The following is a 17,982-nucleotide window of genomic DNA, read 5'->3' as shown; positions in this document are numbered from 1 at the left end:
CAATTGCTGCCTGAAGATCTTTATTTTGTACATGTGTTGCTCTTCCGGCACGTGGTGCGTCTTCGTGTGTTTCGTCACCATCCTGAAACTTGTTAAACCACCGCTACAGTGTCTGCGTAGTCACGACACCCTCACCAAAGGCCTGGCATATCTTCCGCCCCGCTGCAGCGGCGTTTGACCCTTGTTTGAACGCGTACAGAATACACGCCCTTCTGATGTTCTATGGAGGTCCCATGTTCCCTCTGTCCTTACACAAGTTCACGGTATAACTGAGCTGCCACAACTACGTAGTATGTTGGATATACCACACCAACAACTGACCTTCGCCTTATCTCCATTCGCATTCAACTTACGGTGTGGGAGCCAATGGAACCCAGACCTCCACAAAAAGCGACAGAACTTTCTTGGTTACCTTTATAATTTAGTTATTGTTGCAAAGTTGGTTTATATAATAAATGTCTTATTATTGTTGTGAGATAGCCATATTTGTGTATTTGAGGAGAGGGAAAGACGTTATTGTCTGATTCTGAATTAGTATACCTTCACACCTCTGTATCCTGTGAACCTCATTTTATGCCTCTCCTCATTTCTTTTATATCAATAACTTAATTCCTACACTGTGTTAAATGTCACATATTACAATATTGTATCCGAAGGGAATCAAGTTCTGCAAGGAAGAAAAAAAATGTTTTATTTAGGAATCACTTTACATCACAATTTGGGTCTCTATATAATGCCCTTATCCGTACCTATTTTTAATTCAAAGTATTTTTCTTTTGAGTTACGTTTAATTTAATTTGGGGTCATGGTGAAGCTTTTATTATTATTATTATTATTATTATTATTATTATTATTATTATTATTATTATTATTATTATTATTATTGCAAATATATATGAACCTTATACATTTCTTTAGTGATACATTTGCATTAGCCTTCTACTTGCAAAGTTTTTGTACGCATGTTAATTTGGACATGGACGCCACTGTGCACCAGTTCTGAATGATCTCAAACAAAACAAACATGGTTAAGGAGAAACAAGCTAATTACTATGTGTGTTTAATACCAGAACAACAAATAAAATAATTGTAATGGAAATTACAAGTATTTCTTAGGTTAGGAATTGTACTTTTAGCCATTACTGGCACCTATGGCCTATTTAAGTCCGTCACTTATGAGGGACGTCCCTCGGGAACCACACTACCCGGGAAATAGGGGAAGGAAGAAAGAAATGGGCAAGGAAGGAAGCGGCCTGCGACCATTATTTTAGGTACCATCCCAGAAATTGCCTGGTATGAATGAGGAAAGCCCAAGAAAAACCTCACTCAATATGGTTGGTCTTTTAGCATTTACCTAAACCAAATGTATCCACCGTGAATTGAACACCGGAACCGTTCGCGATAAGTATTTTCTATCCGCAAATGTCACAATAATATTCAAGATTAGGATTTTGTGTATATTTAAAGTGTTTGTTGAGTGTCTTGTCAACTTTCTTCATGGAAAATAAATAGCGCATAAACTTCTACAGATTTTTTTTTTTCTCGTATCTCTTAGAAAAAAATGAAAGGTCCAATATCACATTTGTTTGTTTGATTCAATATTCTAATAACAGAGCAGAAGAATGTAAAGTGTTTTAAAGGACAATGAAGTAGTGAACAGAATTTGCCTTGAATAATTGTGCAAATTAATGCATAAGAATAGTATATTCAAAGCAAGAAGGAGAAACCTTTATATGAGCTTGATATACTTACGATAACTATCTCGACTGCTCCGACTACGTACATGGCAGCTGCTAGCGTAGTGCCTGTGTAGAAAAGCATCCCGACGGCACCTCCAAACTCCGGCCCTAGAGACCGGGAAATCATGAAGTAGGAGCCTCCACCCGGCACAACGCCATTTGTTGCAATAGCACTCATTGAGATTGCTGTCAACATAGTCTGAAAATAGAAGATCTGCTTTGTACAAAATCATTTATAAACAGCGAAAGAAGCACTTGATGCATCTAGAGAGTGGATTTATCTGGATAAAAACACCATCATTAATCTTTACACTGAAATCATAATATTTTTCCTAATATTTATTCCGCCTTAGTATTACGTTAATTTTTATTTATTATCTTATTGCTTCATATTATTTACACTTCTGTTTTTATCTGATTTAAACTATTCGCTGAGCAAAACAATATGTTTGTTGTAAAAACTATTAACGTGTAAGAGTTTCGCCAACTATTCACTTGGCTTTATCAGACACTATGAATACACACAGGTAGTGACAGAATTAATATAAGAAACAGCCAAAAAATTCTCTGATTCTTGATTAGCTATCATAGGCTGCTACAGCCAATTCCCTTTCACCAGAAACCAAAATATAAAATAGAAACAATAATCGTTAACTTCCTTCCCCCCCCCCCTCTATATATATATATTTTTTTTTTCGCTGTCTCCCATATATACCTAGGTATAATCTGTCATTAACTGTGTATTCATAGTGTCTGATTAAGCCAAGCGGATAGTTGGCGAAACTCTCACACGTTAATAGTTTTTACAACAAACGTATTGTTTTGCTCAGCGAGTAGTTTAAATAGAGCAAAGCTTGTATAATGGAAAATATTTTTGTTGTTATTTCTTTTATTTTTAATATTATATATGATGGATGATTTATATATATATATATATATGAAGGTTTTTTTTTTTTAACAATTCATCTTCCACCCTCCACCCTTACTCACAAATATTTTTTTTTTTTTTACGTTCATCTTCTCCACTAAACTTTCCTAATTGAAAATAATATAAAATTACAAATCTCTCCCGTAATGCATAGACCTCATTATTTCAGGCAATCACTTCGGCTTGCCCTCCTGCATCCTTAGAACTAATTATGGGCGCTATACTTTACGCTTCTCGGTTACTGTTCTCTTCTGTTATACATGTATCTCTAAAATCTTCATCCGAAATCAAAATGACATTAGCCTGAAAATGACTAATTGCATTTGAATGAAACCGTAAGTTCAAAGAAAGGGGGAGTGTTCAAGTTCATAAATACTACGTTCATACACAGATACATATAACATCCGATTTCAAAGTGCTGCATTGGCATTTAAAACAATACAAAATAATTGTAGTTGACAAAAAATTTTCTGTTTACACATGTTCAATGTGACCTCCGGCCGCATGACACACATCAAATTAATATTCATTTTTTTCCTATCCTTCAATATTGATGGGAGTTCACGAGTTGATTCATGATTGGCGGGAGATATCACTAGCGAACATCGGTCTCCTATGTACTAGTGAAATCCTCCCCCAACCGAACGAAACCAATATTTGAAACAAGTCGCGACAGTTAGAATGGCACGTACCAAGCAGACAGCTAGGAAATCTACTGAAGGCAAAGCTCCTCGAAAGCAGCTTGCCACCAAAGCTGCAAGAAAGACGGTGGAGTGAAAAAGCCCCATCGTTACAGGCCTGGTACTGTGGCTCTGCGAGAAATCCGTCGTTACCAGAAGAGCACTGAATTGCTCATCCGCAAGCTGCCCTTCCAACGACTCGTTCGAGAAATTGCACAAGATTTCAAGACAGATCTTCGTTTCCAAAGCTCAGCTGTCATGGCTTTACAGGAGGCAAGTGAAGCTTACCTTGTAGGGCTTTCCGAAGACACCAACTTGTGTGCTATTCACGCAAAGAGAGTCACAATCATGCCTAAGGACATCCAGCTTGCTCGCCGCATCCGTGGGGAACGTGCTTAAAATTGAAGTTCTGGTATTGAGTTCAAAATTTTAGGCGTTTCATTCAAATGCGATTAACGTTTTCAAGGTATAATACTTTAAAATCGAATGAAGACTTTAGAAACACTCTGTTTTTCTATTTCTTGACCTCTTTTCTTGACCTCTTGTTCTGATGAGTATTTAGCGAAAGCTTTTATGTTTGTGTGACAGTCATTGATGCTATGTCACTGCAAAGATAAGTTGTTAAAAACTCCAGTTTTTTCGCCTCCAGGAAGTCGGAGTTAATTTTATTCAAAAAATGAACGTTCTGAAATGTGGTTTAATTTGAAACTTCCTAACTTTACAGTTTTATTCGTCATTAGAGAACCTACGGACATTTACAACTCGACATCTTAACAATGTAAAATAACTGGTAATTTTCGGAAGATGCTGGACTAAGCCTCTATACTAATGTTATAATGTCAACATTTGCCTACTGAAAGAGAAAAAAATCTCAGTACTACGGTAACTGAATTCAGAACATTTTGATTGCCGGGCAAAAAGAATTAATCGCTTGCTTACGCTGCCTCGATCTTGTCACTGGAAACATATTAACGTCAAAGGAACTATGACCTATACCTATTTATTAAAGTTCAATCTCTCATATAGATCTCCAATGCGAGTAATTACAGGCAACTGGTTATCGACCCCAAAGTTATCCACCCCGGTTGGCATTTTCTCGCGTTTTATTAGTTAAGATGCTGATAAGTTATTTTTGATATAGAGCTCCTGGTTGAGTTCGTTCCTTTTCCTAACCTTTCGACTATATTTGAAACTGTTAATATTAATACGTAAAAAAAGATATATATTTACTCGTTGGCACAAGTGTCTCTTTGTATTCTCTCAATGGCGGCCACTGAATGATGTGCTCTGTGAACAACTGGTTATTAATCGACGGATTGTTCGTCTGCGGGATGCTTGTATTTCGTGTATGATTTATAAACTTAGGAATCTAGTCGCCACCAGTAAACCTCGTGTTCCCTTATGCTATTAGGATATACTACTAATACTTTATTTTCAAAGTAAACAAAGAATAATGTGCTATTTATACATAAATACTCCATTTAGGAAGAAAAAAAAATTAACAAACGAGTCGATGTTATCTTTCCATGTAATCATTTGCATTACAAAAAATGTGTTCTTAAAACAGAAAACCTAATACAATAGACAGGAATGAAGTTTTGAATAAAAATGGAATGAAATTAAAACTTTGACATCGTTACAGCATTCAATATACACTTCATTTTGATCCGTATGTCTGCCTTACAAAACCATTAACAATTCATTGTGTACGTAATGAATACAAGAAGTAAACTCCCCTGTGGCTACGAATCCCGGTGAGATGTCAAATGGTTTGTTTCTACTTTCAGCTGTAGGTCGGTGTCTTATACAGCTGAACGGAAATTTTAAAGCAACCAATAATTAGAGTAAATAGTCCTCATGTAAAGGCTTTTATGCAGTTCAATCTGGAAACTTTCATCACCATCAACAACAGCAGATCATCGTAAGCTCATAACAAAGGGGAAATTAACCTTACAAAATATAATTTGTAGACGTTAATTTCTTCCTGGAACACACTGTTTGATACAGTAAAAGTTTGCAAAATACAGTGCAATGAGAGAGAAACTTACCACACAGCAACATGTAAGCACAATGAGGAAGCCTTCGATGGCTCCTGCAGTGCCCACCACCCACGTCAAACGAATGAAGAGAATGACGCCGAAGATGTTCTGGATGCAGGGCAGGTAGACGCCCATCAGAGTGCCCATCCGGGCTCCCACTTGCGGTTTTGCGTCGGGGTCCGTCGGGGCAGGGATGGTGGTGCTGTAGTTGGCCAGCGAGTTGATGAGGGTGGATATTCTCGGTCGGTCCTCCATTTCTTCCTGGAATCACAAATCACAAACAACATTTATATAAGCGTTGTCTCTTTTCTTGCACGAAGCTTACTCAATCAAAGTTTCAAGAAACTTTTACAAAGTACAGACAGTTTCAGGTTACCAGCGGGAAAAAAATCCACCGCTAGGAACTAATTTTAAAAAAAGATGTTTGTTCTACCTCATTCTACTTCGAAATACATTTCCGTAATTTAATATTTTAAATATGTCAAGGATTCGTTTATAGAAACACTGTATTAAAAGAAAAAGGCAGGGAATTTCTGAAGTTCCTTAAATCCATCTTTATTTACACAAACGTTGAAAACTAATGAACTGTGAAACAAAACACAGAAGCCAGTTTTCTAAACGAGTGAGAACTCATGAAAGTAGTTTTATATTAAATGTAAAATATGCGGTTTCTAAGTGTAAAAAATATTGTAGTATTCAAACTGGAAAAATATATAAATTATAATATATAAAATATAATATTACATATCATTCAACATTCAACATTGTAGTTTTAATATATTCAAACTCTTAACAGCCATATTTTTACTTTTTAAATGAATGAGTTCATTTTAATGACATACATTCCTTATTTGTTTAAAAACTTTTTATTACAAATCTATAGATGTAAACAAGGAGTGAGCAGAGAGCTTTTAGGAGAAAAGGAGGTGGTCACTTTCTTAAAATATAGTCTTACTTCCTCTACAAGTCCACAGAGTAAGTTGAAAAAAGCAATTTCCATACTTACTCACATTCAAGGCATTTTAAAAGGGAATTTCGTATAAAGTTACTATGTTGTATTAACATGTATCAAATGTTGTCCATTTTGATTCATTTGCAGTTTCGTACTTCCATGAAAGAAAAAAGCTTACACCTCTAGATTGCAGTTCAGGAAGTTTTCAGTGCTATTAAGAAAATTCTTATAGCATGTTCTTTAAAGCAGAAACTATTTTAGTAATATCTAAACTGTAAGCACACCCTCTGTTTCAGTACTCTAATCAAAAAGAACTACTTGCTGTGTACCTAAGCCAGTGCGGTAAAAGTGAGGGTGAACGCAGAAGGATGTCATTCCCCCACTTCCAAAAGTATCTATAGCGTCCTCCAATTTCTTAAAAAAATTACAATGGTCAAAGATAAGGCAGGGGAGACGGTGATGTCAAGCGTCCCTCTACTTTCTCAGATGGACTTTTACCTCTGACCTAAGCCAAATGAACTCATTTCTCTCTTGGCATCGAAACATACTGATATTATAATAATATTACATTATTCTTTTATCACACAATCAACAGTTACTGGACGTTAAATCTTGCCTGTCTAAACGCTAATACCATTCAACACGACAGCCAGAGAACTCAGGACGGTCGGTTAGGGAACAGGTTGGTAAGTAAAATTAAAAGCAATAAGTTTGGTAAAACTGATTTTTTGAAGAGTGTACACAGAAACCAATTTCTAGTGTAAATTTCAAATATTCTATCACACTGTGTCTGTGTTAATTTTGTTTGTACAGTATTTATTTACTTAATTTATATTTGTTATGAAGATTACGCGAGAAATCTGTTCAACTGATAAAAATTGCTTACAATTACAGTTGCTTTCTGATGCGTGTCTATTCCTTTTGTGATACGACTTTTATATAGGAATAAATTTCATTCATTCCATTTCAATTGTTGTTAAATCAGATTTTAGATGCCTTAGCGACTCGGATAATTAAGTTGGAAAAAGTGTTTCTGAAATTTGCTGCATCTTCACTGGATATGAACGAAAGAAAAATTTAATAATCCAGAGGAGCTGCTGATTCTGAAACATCTCCTTGTTTCTCATCTGATTAGCTTTTGTCCGTCCTTCCATCATCACGGTTTAGACTGAGGCATCTTTAAATTAAATTCCAGTTTTATAGTTCTTATTTTTATTTTTTTTAATTAATTTATTTATTTGCATTCTCTTATGCTTATCATACACGTAGTCTACGAAATACAATTTATAACAATTATTATTATTACCATTAATAATAATAATAATAATAATAAACTTTATTTTAAGTGCTGAGAACAACTGACATGCAGCAAAAATACATTTTGTCATATTCTACAACACTATTTTAACACTATAATATAGTAAAACAGGTAAGTAATGATTAACTTATAAACATGAATTAATAATAAAATAAACTCTAACAGTGTAGCGTATGTCAATTTTTAAAACATTAAGACGTCAAAAATTAAAAGTAAAGATAAAAACAACTACTAAGATATATTAAAAATTCTAAAATAAAGTCGTAGTTTAAGATGTGCGTCTATTATGGTTTGTTAGAAGTCTAGACATTAAAATATATTTCCTATCATAAGGTTGCAATAAAATTTTTACCCTTGTACCGTACATTAGAACTTTAAAATCAACATTTTTTTAAAAAAAAATATGATCTAAGTTATGTCGGTTGCCAGCTATCTTTTCGACAAATACAGAGTCAAATAAATTTCACCTATCAGCCAATGGTTCCAATTTAAAATATGTTTTCCAGTATTCATATGTGCTAGAGTATATAAAAATAAATAAATAAATAAATAAATAAATAAATAAATAATAATAATAATAATAATAATAATAAATGTCAATCTCCTTTCGTGATACTCATATAAGGTTGTTTGATAGAGCGCTTCCATAAATTCCCGAAAACAATAAGAACTATTAGCAAAATCTAAAGAATCAATTCGATCTAGTTCCCTATACTATATGTAACATTAGCATGTTTCAGATTTGATGAGAAAGTTCTTTGACAAAGTTAACCTGACCAAAGAACCAACAGAGCAATAGCGAAGATAGAACAGAAGACAAGAAAAGGATATATGTGTGACTTTCTAGTATTCTTTTTATTTTACAGTGTGTATAATTTTAGAAATATACCATATATTCCAGGGTTTCTTAGTAAATTAATTATAGAAGAATTCAAGGTTAACTAAGATTACGCTGCTGTCATGTTTACATTGGTGTATAATTAGAATCTTCAACACAGCATATCTTGACAGAACTATTAAAGATAGTGAAAATAAAAAGTATCAATGGAAGATGCTGTTCACAAAAATAAGTTTCAGTTGCAGTGAATCTGAAATCAATAGAAAGGAAGCCCTCCACTGAGGAAATCAATACGTAATTACAATGGCATCACGCAGGGAGAGAATATCTCTTCAAGTCCTTGACCTCTCAGGAGCGTTTTGGGAGGGGAGGGGGAGAAGGTGCGAAACACGTTCGTAAATCCAACGCACGAAGACTTATTGCTCATCTCCGTCCAACACGGAATAGCTTTCTGGTTGTAGCCTCCAGAGGTTAGAGGGAGAAAGAAGAAGAAAATACAAAATTGCAAAGAGCAGGCAGATGCAAGCAACTAGCCAAGTGCACCGTGAAATAGGAACCATCTGTTTCTCACTTGAGCTACGTTGGCCACGTCCTCAATCAAAGGACCAACAGAAGCGAATATTCTTTGAAATAAGACGTAGCTGAGTTCATAAGCATAGATGAAAGAGATCGAGCGGAAAATCTACTTACTTTCATCTTTAAAGTGGAAACTATAGAAAGTGGAAAAAACAATCAATTACAGAATGAGGGAAGTGAATTATGAAAGTTGGTACAACCGCATTTTTAATAAATATGCAGAATAAGGCCAATAAAAATGGTGCAAATATACTTTGTTAGAAGAGAACAGACGACAGGCGAGGTGTAGTGGATTTATTAGAAGAGATACTAATAAAGAGGGGAAGTTTGATCTATTACAAGCCGAGAAGATGAAACTGCTAAAGAAGGTCAAGTTTGGAAATTAATATGAATGTGAATATACTGATTTTTTACTTTCAATGTTTAATAACAAAATTTACACTAATATCAACACACACTGAATTTAATCTAAAACTGTAAAATGTTTCTATCTTTGGGGCTCGGAAACCTACTTAGATGAGAACAAAAGCGAAAACTTTACCTTGATTGGTGTCAGATAAAATAATACGAGGGCTATCCAGAAAGTAGATTACGTTTTCGTCTGTGTCCGCTAGGGGCGGGGCTAGCGCGGCCATCTTGGGGTCAGAGCGTTGCGCAGCTCAGTCGGCTTCTAGCCGTGCTAGTGAGAGGTTCGTGCTGTGCTCCGTTAAGATACTGTGACGGTTTGAAATGTCTGCGTTAATTGAAAATCCCGCGAGCTGCGAGGTGCGTGCAGTAATAAGGTTTCTGACAGCAAAAAACTGTAAACCGATAGAAATCTATCGGCAGCTGTGTGAAGTGTATGGGGACAACATTATCACTGAAGGTGGAGTGCGACAGTGGGTCATAAGATTTAAAAATGGCCGAACCAATGTTCACGACGAAGATCGAAGTGGGAGACCCAGCAAAGTGACTGCTGAACTTGTCGAAAAAGTCGATGTTAAAGTCCGTGAAAATCGAAAGTTCACAATAACGGAACTTTCTTTGAGTTTTCCACAAATTTCGCGAAGTTTGTTGCACGAAATCATCAGCGAAAAGCTTGGTTACCACAAGTTTTGTGCAAGATGGATTCCAAAAATCTTGACAGAGGACCACAAAAATCAGCGAATGGCTGCAGCGTTGCACTTTTTGGACGCCTACAATAAGGATGGTGACTCTTTACTCGATCGCATCGTTACTGGTGACGAAACATGGGTGAAACACGTGAACTGTGAAACGAAATTGCAATCAATGCAGTGGGGGCACACAGGTTCTCCCCAAAAACCCAAGAAATGCATGCAAACAATGTCGGCAAGGAAGATGATGGCGACTGTTTTTTGGGACAGAAAAGGTGTGATTTTGGTGGACTTCCTGGAAAGAGGCACTACAATAAACGCTCAAAGGTATTGCCAAACTCTGCAAAACCTCAGAAGAGCAATTCAAAACAAGCGCAGAGGAATGTTGAGCTCTAAGATCTTGTTGATTCACGACAACGCCCGGCCCCACACGGCAAATGTCACGCGTGAAGTTCTTGAATCTTTTCAGTGGGAGTTGTTTCCTCATCCGCCGTACAGTCCCGACCTGGCACCGAGCGACTTCCACCTATTCCCAGCAATGAAGAAGTGGCTGGCTATGCAGCGTTTTGATGACGACGAACAGCTGCAAGAAGAGGTAACGAAGTGGTTGAAGTCGCAGGCGGCCGAATTTTTCGACGAAGGAATTTCCAAGCTCGTACATCGCTACGATAAATGCCTTAATTTGAATGGTGACTATGTCGAAAAGTAGTATTTGTGTGTGGCTTTCATGTGTATATAACAAAATTTGTTTCCTATACTTTGTTGATTTTTTATTCCAAAACGTAATCTACTTTCTGGATAGCCCTCGTATATGTTTTCTAAAAAAGTACTGAGCCATTGGAGGTCTAAATTAAGAATACATTTATTGGTATTTGAAAATAACATTACGAATACATATGCAACATCTTATTGGATGATCTTCTGCTATTTTTCCGGCAAACATCACAATCCCGTCGCTACAAAACTTCTGGGGTTTGTGGCCAAAAAAATTGTGACACATGGTTTTCACGATCCTCTTTTGAAAGTAACTTAACACCATTCAGGGAGTTCTACTGAGACCAAAACAAATGACTGTCTGGCGGTGCTAGGTCCAGTCTATACCATGGATGCACTAAAATCCATCAACTTCTCTCAATTTCTGACGGGTCATTAGAAATGTATGCCATCTGGCGTTTCAATGTGGTATACCACATCCTTTCTGTTGACCAGTTCCAGCCTTTCTTTTGAATTAATAGGTGCATTCGAGCTAATCGTTTTGGCCGGTGGCAGCAGCTCGTCATGCACAATGCTTTTCCAATCTCACCAATTTTCTAGAGCTACTATTATTATTATTATTATTATTATTATTATTATTATTATTATTATTATTATTATTATTATAGCTGAAATCTTTCTTTCACATACTGCGTTAATCACTTCTCATCTCTTTTGTTTAAATAGAGGCGAAACCATTATTTTCACCTTTTTTAACTAAACTGAAAGGAAAATATAAGTTAAATGCAATTTTTAACTAACGTTCCGTTACTGTGTACTTTAGGCTAAAAAAACAGATGGTGAATGAAAATAATCATTATGAAAGAAACAGAATAGCCCGCAGAAAACTCATCGATAATGTACTTCTCTTTTCTCTGGTAGAATTAATTTCAAAGATCAGGGTTCACTGTAAGTAACATATCTGATTTTCAATTGCTTATGGAATGCAAAGGACATGTTCTTAAATTAACTTAAAGTGTTACTGACCGTCATGTTCCCAATGGCAGCCAAACGATTAGCTGCTTCTAAATATTTCGGACAATGATCTACTTCAACTTCTTCAGTAGAATAAAGTTCATTCAGTCACATTATTATCTTGCATCAACATCATGCGGAGGTCCTTAAATAGGTATGTACTAATAATACATGTTGTAAGGAAATAATGTAAGAACATTAATAATATACAAATGGTAATAATGTAAATAGTAATATTTGCATGGTTAAGGAATTTTACGTGAAGTTGACAAAAAAAAATATGAGAGTTATATCTTCGACCCTATTGAATAAACCTTGTTTTCATGATGAAGTATAACCAGGTCGATATTCAAAATATTTCGAGGGGCCGCGGTGGCTCAGTGGTAGAGCGTTCACCTCTGGTGTTTGGGGTCCCGGGTTCGATCCCAGACCCCGCCAAGTGAACTTTGTGGTGGACAAACACCGTGTGCGTGGGTTTTCTCGGGGTTCTCCCGTTTGTTCCCACTTTCTTCATTCCACCATTTCATTCATTACTCGTCATCACCGTCTCCTTTAGCCTAACCGGCATATGCGTGGGACGTAAAACAAAGATTTCATTTGATTTTTCGAAATATTTCGAAGTAGTTTTAATCGTTTGGTTGTCATTGGAAACAAGTAAGTTTCAATTGAAGATATTCAAACCATGATAGATTTCCAAACTACAGAAATCCAGTACTGAAACCGGAAGATCCACCAATCAGCACTTCTAATTTCAATGACTTCCGGTTTCAATAGACGGATATGGGAAGGGCGAAGATGAAATCTACAAGACACTGAGCCATTAAAAAAAATGACTCTCTTACTGTTCTTACAGATGGATGGAGTTTTGTATAACGCTTAACATACCCATATCCAGTATAGTTTGTAAGTGTAAAAAAGACTGAGCTTATTTGTAAAGCCATAGATTCGACTGGATTCGTGAAAAGACATAAATTTACACAACTTTTTGTCATGTTCGTTGTCTGTGTCATTGAATATAAATTGGAAATTGGACTCACACATCGATAATCAAACAAAGCATTCCACATCCATATTCATTAGTTATACATTAATTTATTTTACAGGAAACAAAAGTGGAAGACAAAAATGTCGATTGTGATTATTTTAATGAGCAGTTGTTGATGCAATGCAAACAAAGCAATTAATATGAAAGCTCATTGATCATTCATTACAGCTGAAGAAAAAAGAAATATATCATGTACTGATGACATCGAATTACACCAGAGAAGCAGAAAAATAAGTTAACGATATTTGTTAATTGAGTCCTATTTATTAAAGATGAAATATCCAGATTTGTACCACTCTTCTACAAATAAGCGATTATAATTTTTTATTATCCAACACAAGCAAGAAACCCCAAATACAAAATTTCTTTTTTTTTTAAACTGAGTAATGTCTCAGTAATTATATCAACGAAGTAGTTAAACAGATGAATCCAGAGAAAAGAAACAAATGAATGAATTCTACATAAATGTAATTTTTATCCAAAAAGTGACGGTGATTTCATTGAAGTGAAAAATATCATCTAAAGAATAATATTTGCTGACTGAATTTGCAGCAGTCTGCTTTCGCTCTGATGACTCCCTCGTCAACACATCTCTGGACTTGGGTCTGTGATTCCAGCTCAGGTCTCATTAAGTGGGCTTCATTGCGGACAAAATCCGTGTATGTGGGTTTTCTCGGAGTTCTCCTGTTTCCTCCCACTTTCATTTAATCATTTCGTTCCTTATCATCGTTATCTCGAAGAACCTAACGTTGGAGCCCCTCCTGCTGCTCTAGTGGCTAGCGCGAGCGCTTGTGAAGCACGTGATCCCGGGTTCGATTCCCGGTGGGAGAGTCTTAAAATCTGAACGCATTACGGTGAATAGGATTCCATCTTAAACTGAAGAAGCAGGTCTCATATACACTCAGGTGATAAAAAGGAATTCTAATCTGTGAGCAAACAAAAATGGAAAATGAGGCCTACATAGGAGCCTTCTGCGTGGATCTTGAGGTTACGACTCATGAAGTTGGGATTTGACATTAAGCTCTAGGCCAAGGTGCACATCTCATACAGGGATACGGACAAACTCTTGCGGCCAAAACCTCCCCGCCCAAAACCTCGCGGGCCAAAACCTTGCCGCCCAAAATCTAGCGTGGCTAAAACCTCGCCGTCCAAAAACCTCGCGGACCAAAAGCTTGCGGAATGAAACCTTTCCTTAAAATTTACCCAATGAATTTCTTAATATGCAATTCCAAATTACAAATAATACTAAATAATAATAAAGAAGCTGAAGCTTACTTTAAAAGAAGTCGTTCCAACGTAAAGAGAAGATTGAAGAACAGATCAAGGCAGAATCCGTAGCATTCGAAAGTTTAGAATTAGCCTATGGTAGCCATCTTGATAAAGTCTGTGATTTCGGATTTCCCGTTGATTTATTGTGAAGCCCTATTTAGCCATGCAGGCAGAACTGTTGTAGCTATATATTATTCGATTTCAAATGTTTCTCTTGGGCTAAGTGGGAAAGTTCGTACCTTTAGAGGAATCAATTCATGTTTTAGTAGCTACATGTTCTTATGCCTACAGTATCTCTAATAACTTATTTGATAATATCTCTTAGCATGTCGTGTTTGTGTTTTGGAGTAAATAAAGTGTTATTCTTGGAACACATATATCCTACTTATCTCCAGAGTAGATTTCAATGGTTTTCTGTAGGAGAATATGGGGGTGGGTTCAAGTAGCCCGAACGCGAGTCTTACTTGGACTTTTTTTTTTTTAAACAAAAATCGCCTGTGCCTTGTAACTAAAATTGTGCTCAATATGTACAATAATGCCTGTAGTTAATATTTAATATGGGTCATGTCAATAATTTCGAGTTTTCGTACTTGAATACAGGACAAAAGAACGAATTTATTGTAATAGTGGGTCCAAGTATCCCACATCTACGTTATGTCGACATCTTTATTTGTTATCCTCACAATATATTTTAACAGCAAAGAAATGCTAACAGCATATTTCCCTAATTACAAGAATAAGGATATAGTACTAAAGACATAAGTTTTTCACATTTTGCGCATATAATTACTGTTTTGCAAGTTTCTTCGATTGATTATTTCTCGATCTGGCTTCTTTGGAACAAGGAACACATCTTCCCATTCCTGTTTTTGGTTCTTTCACTTCGATAACATTTTCTATTGCTGTGACAACGTAATTCTGGAGACCAATTGGCTCCATAGCTCTTTCCTGCACATGTTCTTTGATAAGTTCCATGCCGAGTTATTGGAGTAAACTATATCGTTTATTAGATCTTTTTTATGCGACTCTGGGCTATTCAACACGCATATAGTATATGAATAAGGAAAGAAAACACACGTAATGGCCTTCTTCGAGTGTTCCTTTTGGTGACATATTTTCTGGCCATTCGATCAATGAAGTCGACTTCGCCTTTTGTTGAGTTATAAAACAATATAATATCGGACTTATTTTTATCACTTTCATTGCATTTTGTATCCGTATGCTGTCTCGAGAGTATGACTAGTACTTTCTTTGTTTTTTCCCGAACAATGTACGGCACAAGAGTGACTGGTCGATTACCAGAAGCAGGACCCATAAATGCAAATATATTGGAGTGTAATCCTCTGGCTTTAGTGGACTCAGTTCTTCTGAAATGCGCTTCCTACTGCACTGCATCGTTCCAACTAGAGTAAGATTATATTCTCTGTTCAATTCTTCGGCAAGCTCTAGATGTATAATACGTGTCAGTTGTGACATTGCGTCCTGCATTTATAATGAGAGCAACAAGTCGTTTTACTATTTCCTTAGGTCCCTTGATTGGAGGGTCGATCATTCTACTTTGCCGGCTTAACTTCCATATTGAGGACATAATGCGGTTCACATTCTTATCAATATCTCGTACTTTTGGGGCTTACTCTTCATGATCACCTTGAACGGGCATCTTCCCCTGAAAGACGAAAGCATTTCATCGAGAACAGTGTTTTGGCCAGCTTTGTAGTGCTTGGTAAATGTTTCATTGTAAGTTGGAATATTTCATGCACAGCAACAAATTTTTTTCTGTAGCTCTTCTTTCAATCCTTGTACTTTTATCATCAAATCTGAGAACACTTAGAAGTAAAGTGAATCGATTTCGACTCATGCTTGCTATAAATGACGACCAACCATGTTCTTTTGATCATAAATCATGATACTTCAAGTTGTTGTTGTTAGTTACACCCATGGAAATCAAAACTCCAATCAAAGCCAGCATCAGTCTCATTGGTTTCACCAACATTTCTTCTTTCTTTCTCTTCATTAGTGTATTTAACAATTAGTGATAAAATACCTTCCGTAAAAAAATTAGAAAATGACTTATTTTGCTTACCTTTCCTGATGGTCGCAAGAATGATTTTTCACGAATAATATTCTGTTGCGTTCTGCGTGTAGGCCGAGGAGCTTCTTTAGTATACACTCGGCTACTTTTAGCAATATATACAATGCCCGATGAAGCCATCACTATTTTTCGTTTCTTCGAATTCTTGAGCATAATTACCATTGTCTACATCGCTCAAGTGATCTCCACTTTCACTTAGAATTTCATCCACGCTTGATACAGTCACTGTCATCTGTGTTCATTGCCAGTTAGCGCTCAATATCACTTTCGGAAGCAGAATATGCCATATTTGCTTTCAAAAGAAAGTAAAAACGTGTAATGTTTACTTCATTCACACTTTCCACTAATGAGTAACGATTCTCTGTTGTTTATCACAAATATATGGTACTAGATCGAGTGTGGAGATTTGGGTTTAAAGCTACAATTGCAGACCACCATTGGTGAATGCCGCTTTGTATCAGCTCTGTCCACAGCAACGTCTAGTGTCAAAATTTTAAACTTTAACTTGATATAACTTCTTGTACATTATGGTGACACGTTGCACCAAGGGTGGGTACTCTATGTCCACCACAAAAACTTTTTTTTTAAAAAAAGGGTTAGTTTTTAGAAATTAAAAACACTGAAAGGCAGAAAATACAATTTACATTATTTTTTTACACAAAACCTTAGTTGTGATATGATACTAACGAAATATTGATAATAAAAAAAATTGATACTTAACAAAATGGTGGACAGTTTTTAACCCACCTTGGTGCACGTAGGGTTAAGACTCAGAGAACAGAAAGACGGGAGAAAAATGTGACATGCAATGAAAGGTCTTTTTTCTGAAACAAGCTTGAGTTATAGATCAACACCTAGATAATTAGATGAAACAAGAAACGTAAACATCGTTGTTCACGCAGTATACTCCTTACTTCAACTTCCCTTGTCACAAATGCCTACCAACGTTACATAACATACTCAAGAGCATGAACATCAGTTTCAGTGGTTCAGTGATCACCTAGATCTCTGGATTAACAATGAACATCATAAAATTAAACTGACCACCTAATTCCTTAGCAAACATGCACGAAATGCGGGATATTAGTGTATTCTGTATGCTTGATACGATGCCTTGAATTCTGGGATAACTGATGTTCACAAAGAAGATAATCAATCTCATTCGTCTAAAAACTTTTCAGATAGTTGCGCTAGATAGCAGCAGTGTTGGGCAAAATCAATTGAAATCAATTGCAATTGATCAATCAATTGAAAGTAATTGCTCTGAAAATCAATTGCAATTGATTTCAATTGCAATTGATTTCAATTTGTAATTGACAATTAATTTCAATTGCAATTGAATTCAATCATAAAATTTGCAATTAAATTTTCGTCAATTGTTAATTGTTAATTGGTCACCAGGCAATTGAAACTTTTAATTGTTAATTGTCAATTGCAAAGAGTGCAATTGAAACATGTAATTGTTAATTGTAATTGTTAATTGCAATTGAAATCAGCAATTAAAACTGAAGATAAGAAGATGTGTGTATATTGTATTGTCAACTTGTTACTGTTTTACATATTTCAAATAAGGTACTTATAAGAAATGCTGGATACCTACCATCCCTTTCCCCCCTGGGAAGAAAGCAGTGAAACTAAGTATTTTTTTAAATATATTATGTTTATGGTTCTATCCCCCTCGAAA

General features: G+C 35.9%; 1 protein-coding gene across 2 annotated transcripts in view; it reads right to left on the bottom strand.

Moving 5' to 3' along the window:
- kcc (solute carrier family 12 member kcc) overlaps positions 1–17,982 on the bottom strand; it is a 393,149-nt gene that overhangs the window by 82,715 nt on the left and 292,452 nt on the right. For both annotated transcript variants that reach the window (XM_081754494.1, XM_081754500.1), the window contains exons 3-4: positions 5,396–5,647; positions 1,753–1,938 (exon numbers count right to left, since the gene is read on the bottom strand). In XM_081754494.1, the coding sequence (XP_081610620.1) occupies positions 1,753–1,938; positions 5,396–5,647 (438 nt within the window). The remainder of the gene's footprint in view (positions 1–1,752; positions 1,939–5,395; positions 5,648–17,982) is intronic.

This window comes from Thermobia domestica, chromosome 1 (genome assembly GCF_964235325.1).
Source record: "Thermobia domestica chromosome 1, izTheDome1.hap1.1, whole genome shotgun sequence".
Classification (NCBI taxonomy): domain Eukaryota; kingdom Metazoa; phylum Arthropoda; class Insecta; order Zygentoma; family Lepismatidae; genus Thermobia; species Thermobia domestica.
This window is presented reverse-complemented; position numbering and strand designations above follow the sequence as displayed.